The sequence below is a fragment of the Oncorhynchus masou genome, chromosome 28 (assembly GCF_036934945.1).
Source record: "Oncorhynchus masou masou isolate Uvic2021 chromosome 28, UVic_Omas_1.1, whole genome shotgun sequence".
Taxonomy (NCBI): Eukaryota; Metazoa; Chordata; class Actinopteri; order Salmoniformes; family Salmonidae; genus Oncorhynchus; species Oncorhynchus masou.
This window is the reverse complement of record NC_088239.1, coordinates 79,808,533-79,821,860: the sequence shown is the minus strand read 5'-3', so window position 1 is coordinate 79,821,860 and position 13,328 is coordinate 79,808,533. Positions and strand designations below refer to the sequence as shown.

At 41.7% G+C, this 13,328-nt stretch overlaps 1 protein-coding gene across 3 annotated transcripts in view; it reads right to left on the bottom strand.

Moving 5' to 3' along the window:
• The window catches only part of ppip5k2 (diphosphoinositol pentakisphosphate kinase 2), a 68,342-nt gene that overhangs the window by 49,663 nt on the left and 5,351 nt on the right, over positions 1-13,328 (bottom strand). For all 3 annotated transcript variants that reach the window (XM_064943541.1, XM_064943542.1, XM_064943543.1), the window contains exons 4-6: positions 10,944-11,034; positions 5,237-5,322; positions 1,192-1,346 (exon numbers count right to left, since the gene is read on the bottom strand). In XM_064943541.1, coding sequence (XP_064799613.1) covers positions 1,192-1,346; positions 5,237-5,322; positions 10,944-11,034 — 332 coding nt within the window. The remainder of the gene's footprint in view (positions 1-1,191; positions 1,347-5,236; positions 5,323-10,943; positions 11,035-13,328) is intronic.

Genomic DNA, 13,328 nt, shown 5'->3' with positions numbered 1-13,328 from the left:
GGAGATGTGGAGGAGGCCAACAACCCAGCAGCAGGACGGCTACCTCCGCCTTTGCGCAAGGAGGAGTAGGAGGAGCACTGCCAGAGCCCTACAAAATTACCTCCAGCAGGCCACAAATGTGCATGTGTCTGCTCAAACGGTCAGAAACAGACTCCATGAGGGTGGTATGAGGGCCTGACGTCCACAGGTGGGGGTTGTGCTTACAGCCCAACACCGTGCAGGACGTTTGGCATTTGCCAGAGAACACCAAGATTGGCAAATTTGCCACTGGTGCCCTGTGCTCTTCACAGATGAAAGCAGGTTCACACTGAGCACGTGACAGACGTGACAGTCTGGAGACGCTGTGGAGAACGTTCTGCTGCCTGCAACATCCTCCAGCATGACCGGTTTGGCGGTGGGTCAGTCATGGTGTGGGGTGGCATTTCTTTGGGGGGGCCGCACAGCCCTCCATGTGCTCGCCAGAGGTAGCCTGACTGCCATTAGGTACAGAGATGAGATCCTCAGACCCCTTGTGAGACCATATGCTGATGTGGTTGGCCCTGGGTTCCTCCTAATGCAAGACAATGCTAAACCTCATGTGGCTGGGTGGAGTGTGTCAGCAGTTCCTGCAAGAGGAAGGCATTGATGCCATGGACTGGCCCGCCCGTTCCCCAGACCTGAATCCAATTGAGCACATCTGGGACATCATGTCTCGCTCCATCCACCAACACCACGTTGCACCACAGACTGTCCAGTCTGTCCTCATCAGGAGCATGCCCAGGCGTTGTAGGGAGGTCATACAGGCACGTGGAGGCCACACACACTACTGAGCCTCATTTTGACTTGTTTTAAGGACATTACATCAAAGTTGGATCAGCCTGTAGAGTGGTTTTCCACTTTAATTTTGAGTGTCACTCCAAATCCAGACCTCCATGGGTTGATAAATTTGATTTCCATTGATAATTTGTGTGATTTTGTTGTCAGCACATTCAACTATGTAAAGAAAAAAGTATTTAATAAGAATATTTCAGTCATCCAGATCTCGGATGTGTTATTTTAGTGTTCCCTTTATTTTTTTGAGCAGTATATATATATATATATATTTTTATATATATATATATATATATAGTATATATATATATATATATATATATATATATATGGCCTGTTGGTGTATGGCTGGATGTCATGACCTTGTGTGTGCATCCTAACCTTGCGGAAGAGCCTCTGGCTGCCCCCTCCGGCCGACGTGGGGTAATAGATGTAGACATTGTGGTCCTCGGCGCTCACAGGCTTCTCCACAAAGGGCTTCTGGAACACTTCACCGTTCACCTCCACGTGGTCCTCCCCCTCCACCAGGTTACACTCTGGATAGACACGGCACATACAACTCTTTATCTATGGGATTAGCAGGCCTTGATCTTCATTCAGACCCCTTAGCAGCAACTCTTTACCGTACAACAGTGGTCACTAACCCTGGTCAAAGAGATATACCCTGTGCAGCCATTTAACAGTCCAGCACCAAACCAACCAATTCTGTAGCCTGGTCCCAGATCTGTTTGTGCTGGTGTTAGTACAGCGTTTCTACATTGTCTGCGTCACAGAAGAGTTGTTACCATAGCCTCTTTTACTGCTGCTCTTTAATTATTTGTTACTTTTATTTCTTTTTTTTTGGTAGGTATTTTTAGTTTGTAAATGCATCGTTGGTTTAGGGCGCTTGTAATGCAAAAGAGACAGAAAATGGACAAAAACAGATGTGTTCTTCTTGGATATCCTGACAGTTCAGAAGGCCTCTTGCTGTGCGGCAGAATGAGAATTTCATACATTGATGCTTTTCTCCTTTTATAATCTGGTTTTATCCAACAGAAAGGGAAACTAATCTTTATATGCCAGGGCAGTGTTTCCTTTAGGATTTTAGTTTAGCAGCGGAGGCAAAGTAAGCGTGTGTGTTTGGGGGGGGGGGGGGGTTTGTGTAGAACTGAGGTCACTTCTGGTGACTTTTTAAAAATGACATTCTGCTTTAAATTGAATGACAATTCAATTATGTTGTCAACCATCTGAAATATAATGCTCCCTTTAAAAGCATTATAACCTGTTGCCCAACTGATGCAGCATAGCGGCTTTAAATAAATTGGCTAAAGCATAGGGTTGCCCATCTGCATGTACCTCACTGAAAACCCCCCCAAAAACAGCACAGTCACTAAACTGCTAAATTAAAATGGGACCAGATGGTTTCTCACTTATTAACCTAATATCTAATAAAAGCCTCCATGGCAGTGACTATGTGTGAGTAAAGTACCTGTGACACCCACTGGCTAGGACACAACCCGACTTTGGGAGGGGAAGGTTTCTTCGTTTGCGCAGAGGCTTATCTGCTAGATTCCACAGCAGCCATCTTTACTGCTGTGTGCCTGAAAAAGCCTGTTCCAACGAGAAAAACTAAGTTGACGTGGCAGACGTGCAATCTGATATTTAATTTACGAATCGGTTGAGGATATGGTTCGTTTCAGGCTAATAGGCCTATTAACAGGATGCTAGGCTGAAAAGTCCCTTTACGTGTTCTGACACACTGGGCGGGGTGATTTAGTTCAGTTGACGAAAGCCCATTGGCCCTTCTAAATAGGCCTTCTCAACATCCTCTGGTAAATACACGGAACTCTACACAATTTCAATAAATATGAACGTAGAGACGAAACAACATGGAATTGTAGTAGAGATTCCATTTCATAAAGAGGAAAAGAAACACCATAGTGTATCCCATCTATCACAATGGAAGTTGAGAGTCAGAGAGGTCATAGCAGACAGCTGTCATGTCAACAGATGGCCTCCTTAAATTGGCCACCCATACTAGAGAACCAGTAGAGAAAAACAGGGAAAGAGAGGAGAGCAAGAAAGACAGAGGAGACAGAAGGACTAGTCTACAGTACATCATCCTGGAAAAGGGAGAGCAAGAGTGAGTGCGAGAGAGTGAGAGCAAACGGGAGAGAGGGAACATGGCAGAGAGAGATCCATAGACCAGTGTGAGTGGGTGTATAATCACTAAGCAGTGCAGAGCTGAGACAGAATAGACAGGAAGCAGGTCTCCCAGGCCTAGTGGTGCTCCAGTTTTACTCCTCAGAGCAGGGGGTGGATGGGAACGAGACAGCTGCTAACACACACACACACACACACGGTTCACTGCAGCTACATTACACAGCTGAGCCTATAGGCCTATCTGAACGTTTTCATTTTAATGAACACAACCCTGTGTACCAGGACTGGATTAGACCTGGTGCCCATTCAAACATTGTGTGGTAGCCATTCAAACAACAATGAGGCATCCAACCAAGACAATGAGGCATCCTGAATGATCAATGGTCTGATCTAAATTCATCTCAGAGAAGTGTTGATGACGTACACTTGGGAAAGGCTAGCAGATAATATGTTAAGAGACGCAATTAGGTCTCTTTGCCAAAAGATAAAGCTCTACCATCAAGGGAATGAGCAAAAATTTAAGCCGTAACTGAATGGCCTTTATTTGCCAACAGCAACAGATGTGGTGTGAACAGGTCTATCCAGCCGTAGCTCATATTCCTATTGGATTTTAACATGATGGTGGGGATTCATTTCAGATGCCAAATGGCTGCATTGTCCTTTTTGACAGTATTGTTTCCCCATCTGTTTCACAGTCATGGCTAGTTGCCATTTTAAAACTGAAATGTAAAACAGTTTAATCCCTGTATCCTTTCTACATGTTTGCAGCAATCTAAATGACGAGAGGGGAATTTAAGAAGTCCTGATTGATTCCATTCCAGATACGACAGATTTGAAAATGTTTAACATTTGTTTGTATATCGAGCTGACATATTGGACTAGACAATTAACATCACTGGCTAGGTTTTCATGCAAATATTCACAATTTTGCATAAAGACAATATGCACATTTCCTCACCAGCGGTGCTTCCACCAAACGGACTCGTTGAGGATAGAAATTAGTGCGTGATGAAAGTAGTGCACAGAAAATGTACCTTTTCGCTTAAATTGTCACGTCCCGAATAAAAATCTAAAGTTCAATGTGTTTATCATCACATTTTCAACTCTACTGATAGTTTTGTCACAAAATAAACTGTTGCGTTGAATAGCAAAGGTGCCTCCTCTGGTCTTGGCACTCTCGCCAACAGCTTGCCGATATAGTGCAGTAGGCTGTGTGGGTCAGCTAGTCTACATGATGAGATTATTATGGATAAATGGTTATTTTATCAAGGCATTTCCGCCACCTTTTCTCACAAAAAAAAGACACAAAAAGATCCAATCATGCTGAACATGGTTGGATCGATCACAGCTGTCATTTTTTCCTTTCCACATGGTTGAACTTTACTTGCATAACAACTGTGGATGGAAATGTGGTTTCGTGAGTAAATCTTTGGACACAATTTCTGTTTGGATTATCATAAGAATAAACAAAAAACTATGGCACAGACCAAGCAGTGGAACAGGAAGTTCACAGTCTAACGTGAGGTTCTGGGCAGAAAACACATGGAGAATAACACAATGGTCTAAACACTAATCTGACAGTGATTCATAATGTTATGTCCCTATACTGAAACACTTTTTTTGTCACCATCATTAAGGTATACTGAGGCGCATTTGAGAACGTGCCCCATATTCTACGAATAAACTTAAAGGGACATTACACTTGTCTGATGTTTGCAAACCTCAAACCTGTTCTTCTGTTGAGGTAAGTCCACATCTCAGGCCATCCCTTTTGTAGATCCAGCTATATGTCACAATACACAATTACCGATGAATGGAAAAGAGCAGCACCATTTGATTTAAAGATTGGCTGTGCTCATCTTTTCCATTCATCTTGGAGTTTGAGGCATAGCTGGATCGATATACATGATAGGGTACTCATCTTGACATTAGATTACTTTTGAAGTCTGAAAGCACATTGTAGATTTTTCCCTAGCATCCAAAAACTTAATTCAACCAATCAACTCATCATCAAGCCTCTGATTATTGGAATCCGGTGTGTTAGTGCTAGGGGAAAAACTAAGAAAAATGTGCACACTTTGGGTTGCCTGGACCAGGATTGAGAAACATTGCTTTTTTTCAATGACGGCCTAGGAACAGCGGGTTAACTGCCTGTTCAGGGACAGAACGACAGATTTGTACCTTGTCAGCTGGGGGGATTTGAACCTGCAACCTTCCGGTTACTAGCCCAACGCTCTAACCACTAGGCTACCCTGCTTTGACCTTTAAGGTACTGGGTACTAACCCTCTGGTCTCGCAGGGTCTCTGTTGAGAACGGCGTAACGTGGGAGCAGGATGCCCTGGTTCTTCAGGATCCGGTACACCTCCCTCCTGGAGGAAGAGAAATGCTAGATCAGTTGACTGAGCATCAACAACACAGGGATCAAACCACTCTTTTCATTAGCTGTGTGGAGTCAATTAGCCTGCAGCAAGGCTTCACCTTTAAACAGCTGTGTGCTGTTTCAAGTCTTTCTGAATGTGACCACTTTCTTAAAGGGATACTTCAGGATTTTAGCCCTTTATTCTCTTCCCCGGAGTTACATTAACTCATGGATTCCAATATTCTGTCTCTGCACGTGGTTTTATGGAAGTTGCTAACTAGTGCCAGAGCAATTGCTAGCTAGCGTTAGCGCAATGACGAAGTCTATGGGTATCTGACTTCCAGTTATTGTGCTAACGCTAGTTACCATTGGCTCGCAAAACTTATTTCATACTGGACACAGAGACATAAAAATAGTATCCACGAGTTCATTTACTTTTTGGAAGTAGATTGGCAAAATCCCGAAGTACCCCTTTTCACCCTGCTTCTTGATTGAACTGGCCTTTCATTAGCCTGTACAATGGCATCTATTGACTTTGCATTTAACACTGTATCAAGTGGTGGGTGTCAAGTTTTGTTTCATCATATCCTAAATATAGGATAGGCCCAATGTACAGCAAATCAGCAATGGGGTGCGTCCAAATCAGCACAGTATTACCTATATAGTGCACTACTTTTTACCATCGACACTCAGAAATGGGAGTCAACATCGGGAGTTGACGTGGAAGTCGAGGAATCAATTAATTTGGAGTCGATTCTCCACCACAACGCCATCGTCGTTAACAGTTGGATCAATCAGAGAAAGGCAAGGGACAGAAGTGAATTCCTGTATGGCAATATTTCAAGAAGTTAAATGAGAAGGAAATGCTAACTTTGCCAGGTGGAATTGAGGCTCAGTTATGCTAGTACAGGTCATGCAGCTGCACTGCTGCCAGCAACAGATGGTTTCAGACCCTGACCTGTTCACTGTGATTACTATTATTTGGCCATGCTGGTCATTTATGAACATTTGAACATCTTGGCCATGTTCTGTTATAATCTCCATCCGGCACAGCCAGAAGAGGACTGGCCCCCCCTCATAGCCTGGTTCCTCTCTAGGTTTCTTCCTAGGTTCTGGCCTTTCTAAGGAGTTTTTCCTTGCCACCGTGCTTCTACACCTGCATTGCTTGTTGTTTGGGGTTTTAGGCCGGGTTTCTGTACAGCACTTTGATATATCACCTGATGTAAGAAGGGCTATATAAATACATTTGATTTAGAGTTATTTGGTAACTTTAGTTGTGAATGATACAACCCTTAAAATGTCTTAGAAATAAAAAATATATGTTCTGTATGATGCGACTATTTGCTACTGACGATTTGAGAAAAATAATGAAAAAAAAAAAGCTTGAGTTCTATTCCTTGCCTCAGGCTGCACAAACTGTTCTCTCATCAAGTGATCATATTTTCACCCATCAGACTATTCTCAACTGAATCTCGTCTTTAATAATATGTCAAATTAGTTTTGACTTAGAGTGGACCATTAGCAAATGGGCAGGAACAGGGTCAGGGGATAAAGACATGTCATCACACTCACTACAATAGCAGACTGAGGCTACTTTCCAGCAGGTTCTTTTTTCTCACTCATGCCGGTAGGGTGACCACATATAAAAACACCCAAATGCGGGACAACAGGATGGTTTTGTGGGCCAGCGTAGCCTACATACATGCATGCATTTAGACCGGAATATGCATGTAAATCTTCTTGCAACTGTTTTGTAAGAAAATTAGAGCAGATGGTGTTTACTAAATAAATCAAATCAAATTTTCAAATCAAAATGTATTTGTCACATGCGCCGAATACAGCAGGTGTACAACAGGCCTTACAGTGAAATACTTACATATAACCTTCGTGTATTTTGTTTCAATCAAAGCCCATTTTACCTCGTAACCGACATTCACACGCTGTTTCAATCACAGCCCATTTTGCCTCGTAACCTGCATTCACACGCTGTTTCAATCAAAGCCCATTCTACCTAGTAACCTGCATTCACACGCTGTTTCAATCACAGCCCATTCTACCTAGTAACCTGCATTCACACGCTGTTTCAATCAAAGCCCATTTTGCCTCGTAACCGACATTCACACGCTGTTTCAATCAAAGCCCATTCTACCTAGTAACCTGCATTCACACACTGTTTCAATCAAAGCCCATTCTACCTAGAAACCTGCATTCACACGCTGTTTCAATCAAAGCCCATTCTACCTAGTAACCTGCATTCACACGCTGTTTCAATCAAAGCCCATTCTACCTAGTAACCTGCATTCACACGCTGTTTCAATCAAAGCCCATTCTACCTAGAAACCTGCATTCACACGCTGTTTCAATCAAAGCCCATTCTACCTAGTAACCTGCATTCACACGCTGTTTCAATCAAAAGCTCATTCTGTCTAGTAACTGACATTCACGTGTGGAAATGAGGTGGTGTGTTTGGTGTATCAGCAACAATAAGGCTCGAGGGGATGTGGTATATGGCCAATATACCATGGCTAAGGGCAGTTCTTATGTAAGACGCAACGCATAGTCAAATATACCACGGCTTTAGGCCAATCAGCATTCAGGGCTCGAACCACACAGTTTATAATACACTATTATATATACACATTTCTGTTATGAATCATTATCTTCCAAGACATTCATTCAATATCTCAAACAGTCTGGGACAGTTGTGGGATGCAATAGATCCCAAATTAATACAACCACTAGCATAAAAAAAAACTTTATGCAATGTGGCTGACGCAACAGATCAGAACGTTTAGCTTAAAATGTTAGAAACTATTAGGCTATTTCTTCACATTATAAGCACAGCAATGAGCACATGGTAGTAGGCTATAAGTGTTAATGTTCCATTAGCAGAAAACATTATGAAAAGTGACTGCAAATGCAATTATGCATGTAATGCTTTTATTATAAAAGGAGCATTTTTATGGTGGAAATTGTCTTTCTCGAACTTGAAACTCACACACTGCTTATATATGCCAGTTAATCCGCTTTACAAGGCATGTAGAGCCTAATGTGCTTAATTTTTTTGGGCCACTTCAGTTGTGATATAAACCTTATTAAAACATATAGGCCTATGGGCTAGGCTACATGAGGTGTGCAACTATGACTCAAACAAGTCGTAAAAAAGGCATTGTTTCTTATGTTGGGCATCATTCACAAGTGATAATACATAATTCACAAGTGATAGGCTAATATTGTCACCCATCAGACTTTTCTTGATTTAAACTTGTATTTACATATACTAAACAATATATGTGTGACATTTGTTTAGATTTAGAATGGACAATTATCATGCACCTGTTTTGAAACAGGGGCAGCAGGAAAAAAATATGTTGTCTATGCATAAGACACTGCACCTGGTACCTGGTTCGAATCCAGGCTGCATCACATCCGGCCGTGATTGGGAGTCCCATAGGGCGGTGCACAATTGGCCCAGCATTGTCCGGGTTTGGCTGGGGTAGGGCGTCATTGTAAATACGAATTTGTTCTTAACTGCCGTGCCGAGTTAAATAAAGGTGAAATAAAAAAAATAGCGAATGGAGGACACTTTTCCCCGTGGTTTATTTTCATGCCAGCCAGGTAGGCTGTACTCCTGTTGTAAAGACAAGCAATGTGCTTAATATTAGGATAGTTGAGAAATATAGTAGGCCTAGCCTATAGAGAGCTGATGGGATCCTCCTCTTTTTATTAGCAGCCATCACTCTGTTTTTTCATGCAATTACATAGCCTATAGAAATGTTGCGCAACATGAGCTCATGGGCTCTCATGAAGTGTTTTATTCGATTTTCGATTACATTTGCATTGATGTCTGAGTGATTAGAGGGACAAGAGAGTGCTTGAGTACCATGCAGTTAGCAAGTTTGGTAGGCTACTAATGACCAGCATCAGATCTTGGAGAAGCCTAATTACCGTGACTAAACGGTCATGTGGAATTTCACGGCCTCCAATGACCCGTGACCGTCAGTGTGGAGGCAATACTAATCTTGGGCACCCGAGTGGCGCAGCGGTGTAAGGCACTGCATCGCAGGATATAGCCTGTTGATATGAATTAAACAATCTAGCCGATTGGTATGAATTACAGAATCTAGCCTATAGATATGAATTACACAAGAAATATACATTTATAGATTTTTTTATTTTAATGCATTGTTTAATCTTTATTCAACCCGCCCGCCACCTACCCATCGTTCACCCACACAAAATGTCATGAGCCTAAACCCGCCCACCCCACGCATCACTAGTGTGTATGCATGCATCCCAAATGGCACCCTATTCCCTTAATAATAAACTACTTTTGACCAGAGCCCTATAGTAGTGCACTATATAGGGAATAGGGTGCAATTTGGGACAAAATCCATGTCTGTCTGGGTGAAATGCTTTCGTGGAACCAAACTTTATACTTGTTCTAAATTATTGTAGATGTCAAATAGCGAATGATACAACTGTTCACATCCACAGAGACATTATGAATACCACTGTTTCACAACTCTTAGAGGGCAGCAGTGTATTCCAGTTTGTATGCTTCCTCAAATTAAACTTGGGTTGGGTGATTGATCAATCATGAGAAAACAAAAACACTAAAAATACTCACTATAGACCATTCCTCAATAAGGGATTCATGTCCTTCATTCGTTTAGCATTACCAGTGATATTAGCAACCATAATGTGACGAATGAAAGCAACCTCCAATGTTTCCATTGCTGCAGTGAAAACACAGGCAGCAGCATGTCGGGAGATATTGTCAAACACATGGCTTTTAACCAGAGTCCATAAAGGCTGGTCAAAAGTAGTGCATTGTTTAAAAATCCACCAGTGTTTTAAAAATGTTTTTTCTTCTTCTATTTAACATATATTTAACTAGGCAAGTTATTTAAGAACAAATTCTTATTTGACAATGACAGACTACCCCGGGCCAAACCCTCGCCTAACCCGGACGACGCTGGGCCAAATGTGCACCGCCCTATGAGACTCCCGATCACAGCCAGATGTGATACAGCCCGGGATCGAACCAGGATCAGTAGTGACACCTCTAGCACTGCGATGCAGTGCTTTAGACAGCTGCGCCACTCGGGAACCCTTTTATTAGCAACCATAATGTGAAGAATGGGCAACAGCATGTCAGGATCTATTGTCCAACACATGCCTTTTGACTAGTGGATTATTGAACAATGCAAAAGTTTAGAAAACGGTGAAGGACATTGTTGTGGATGGTCTATAGTGAGTATTTTCTAGTGTTTCATTCAACATGATTGATCAATTAATGATCAAACACCCAACCCAAGATTAATTTGAGGAAGCATACACTGCTGCCCTCTGACAAGAGTACACCTTTGCCTTTAGTGAAACAGTGGTATTTGTTTCATGAGAAATGAAAACACTAGATTCTCTTGATTGGGACATAGGCCAAGGCATCAAACATCAGCAGAGGGGAACATATCATTCACCCTTTGATGATTATAAAATTCAGGATTGTTCAGTTATCCACCGATAACTATTAGCAACCATAATGTGAAGAATGACCTATTGTCCAACACATGCCTTTGACCAGAAGATATGGTCATGATTCCCATAGCAACGGGTCAATCAACTTACCGGTCTTGGATGTAGTACTGGAGATCCAGATCATTGATGACAAACGGGTTTCTGAGTTTCTCATAGGCTACTGCTTTGTCCAATGGAAAACCTAATTTAAAAAAAAAAAAAAAAAAAAAAAAACATGTGTTTTGTAGGAGAACAGCGGTGAAGTCAAGCTCATTCAAAAGACCTCTGTTGCCAGGAGGACGGAGGAAAATACATTTGCTAACGGCTAAATTCCTAAAACATTTGCAACTTTTTCACTTCATACGAAGGCATTTCCTTGTAAAGCCCTTGCTTTAAAGGCCTTACTAGCAGAGATTGTGTGAACTAAACGGGCATGTGTTTCTCTCTCTCTCTCTCTACACAATACATTGAGAGGTAACATGTTTGCTTTACTGTTTAGCTCCTATGACAAAATGACTAATGAGCGTCCAAATGGCATCATATTCCCTACACAGTACACAGGGCTCTGGTCTAAAGTAGTGCACTATGTAGGGAATAGGGTGCCATAGAGCTCTGGTCTAAAGTAGTGCACTATGTAGGGAATAGGGTGCCATAGAGCTCTGGTCTAAAGTTGTGCACTATGTAGGGAATAGGGAGTATTTTGGGACACATCCTAAACCTCTTAGGTTACCAGCTAGAGTTAAGGTCTAGAGGACGAGTCTAAACAACAAGCTGAAATAAACCACCAGCCGTAAACAAACTTAACTACAGGCCGCTTGGCAGCTGACCAAATCACATCACAGCTTCTTGGGTGACATAGGTGTGGTGTGCCAGCCAGACGAGGACTACGTAGTAAATAAATCGCTTGTTGGAGAGGTCTGTTTACATATGGGCCCTGGTCCAAAGCATTGCAGGCAGGGAAAAGGGGGAGGGGTTTAATTGGTATATATCAGGATATTACTTTTGACGATATATTATATCGTTGACAATATCGCTATATAATTTTTGCACTACTTTGCTATACCTGCACCAACATTTCTGTATTTTTTCTTCTTATATCTTGTTCGTCTTCTTTTAAATACGGAGCCAATTTGTTTTCAGCACTTTTATTTCCATGACTGATTAAAAGTCGTTTTCTCATGGCATTCTCATCCTCCAGCACCAGGAATATGTTTGGAACATCAAATCACAATAAAAATAAAAATCACAATAAAATCACAGTACCGAATAGCAATACATAGAATCGTAATATATATTGTATCGCCAAGTATCGTGATAATATCGTATCATGAGGTCCCTGGAAATTCCCAGCCCTAATTTGGGACGAAGCAATGGTTTAAGAAAAGCAGGAAACAATGAAAACACATTACATGTCAATTACAACACAAAGTCAGAAGCACCAGTGCGGTGACTCCTTAAAAGGGATAGTTTAGCCAAATAAAATAAAAATGTGTGTAGTTTCCCTTACCCTGTTGTCCTACGCTGTAAGCTGTCTAGTCTTTTGTTTACCTGGCCACTGTTTCCAAATGCTAACTTTTTAGCATTTGTGGCACATATCCAATGCAAGTCAAAGTTATCAATATTAGTATGTGGCACTGTCCGAATCATCTAGAAGTAACTTTGAGCTACACAATCAGTGTAAGATTCTTTACCCAATTACATATTGTTTTCCTTATCCTTTTTCACACTTCATGTTCAAATCATCCTAATTTGGGAAAAGTATCCCTTAAAGGAAATACTGTATGTGCTGAAGTACATGCCTCTTCTGTCTTTAGAAACACCCCCTTGCCTCCTTCCAGTAACGGTTACGCAATGTTGGACATTTCAAAACACTGAACCGTCTTGTGATGAATGAACAGCAGTGTCAACCTAAACAATGAGGGCTGTATATGCGAGGGCGTGGGTAAGTGAGTATGTGTGTGTATGAGTTTGTTTATATGTGTGTGTGTGTGTGCGTGTGTTTAAATATGTGCTTACGTATGTGCATGTGTTCGGGGTGTGAACGTTTCAAAGTTGGGATCGATAATGTTTAAAAAAAATCCCTGATAACTAGCCTTCCATCCATTAGCCTAGATATCTCCTGAGAACTAGCCTTCCAATCTAATAGCCTAGATATCTCCTGATAACTAGCCTTCCATCCATTAGCCTAGATATCTCCTGATAACTAGCCTTCCAATCTATTAGCCTAGATATCTCCTGATAACTAGCCTTCCAATCTATTAGCCTAGATATCTTCTGATAACTAGCCTTCCAATCTATTAGCCTAGATATCTTCTGATAACTAGCCTTCCAATCTATTAACCTAGATATCTCCTGATAACTAGCCTTCCAATCTATTAGCCTAGATATCTCCTGATAACTAGCCTTCCAATCTATTAGCCTAGATATCTTCTGATAACTAGCCTTCCAATCTATTAGCCTAGATATCTTCTGATAACTAGCCTTCCAATCTATTAG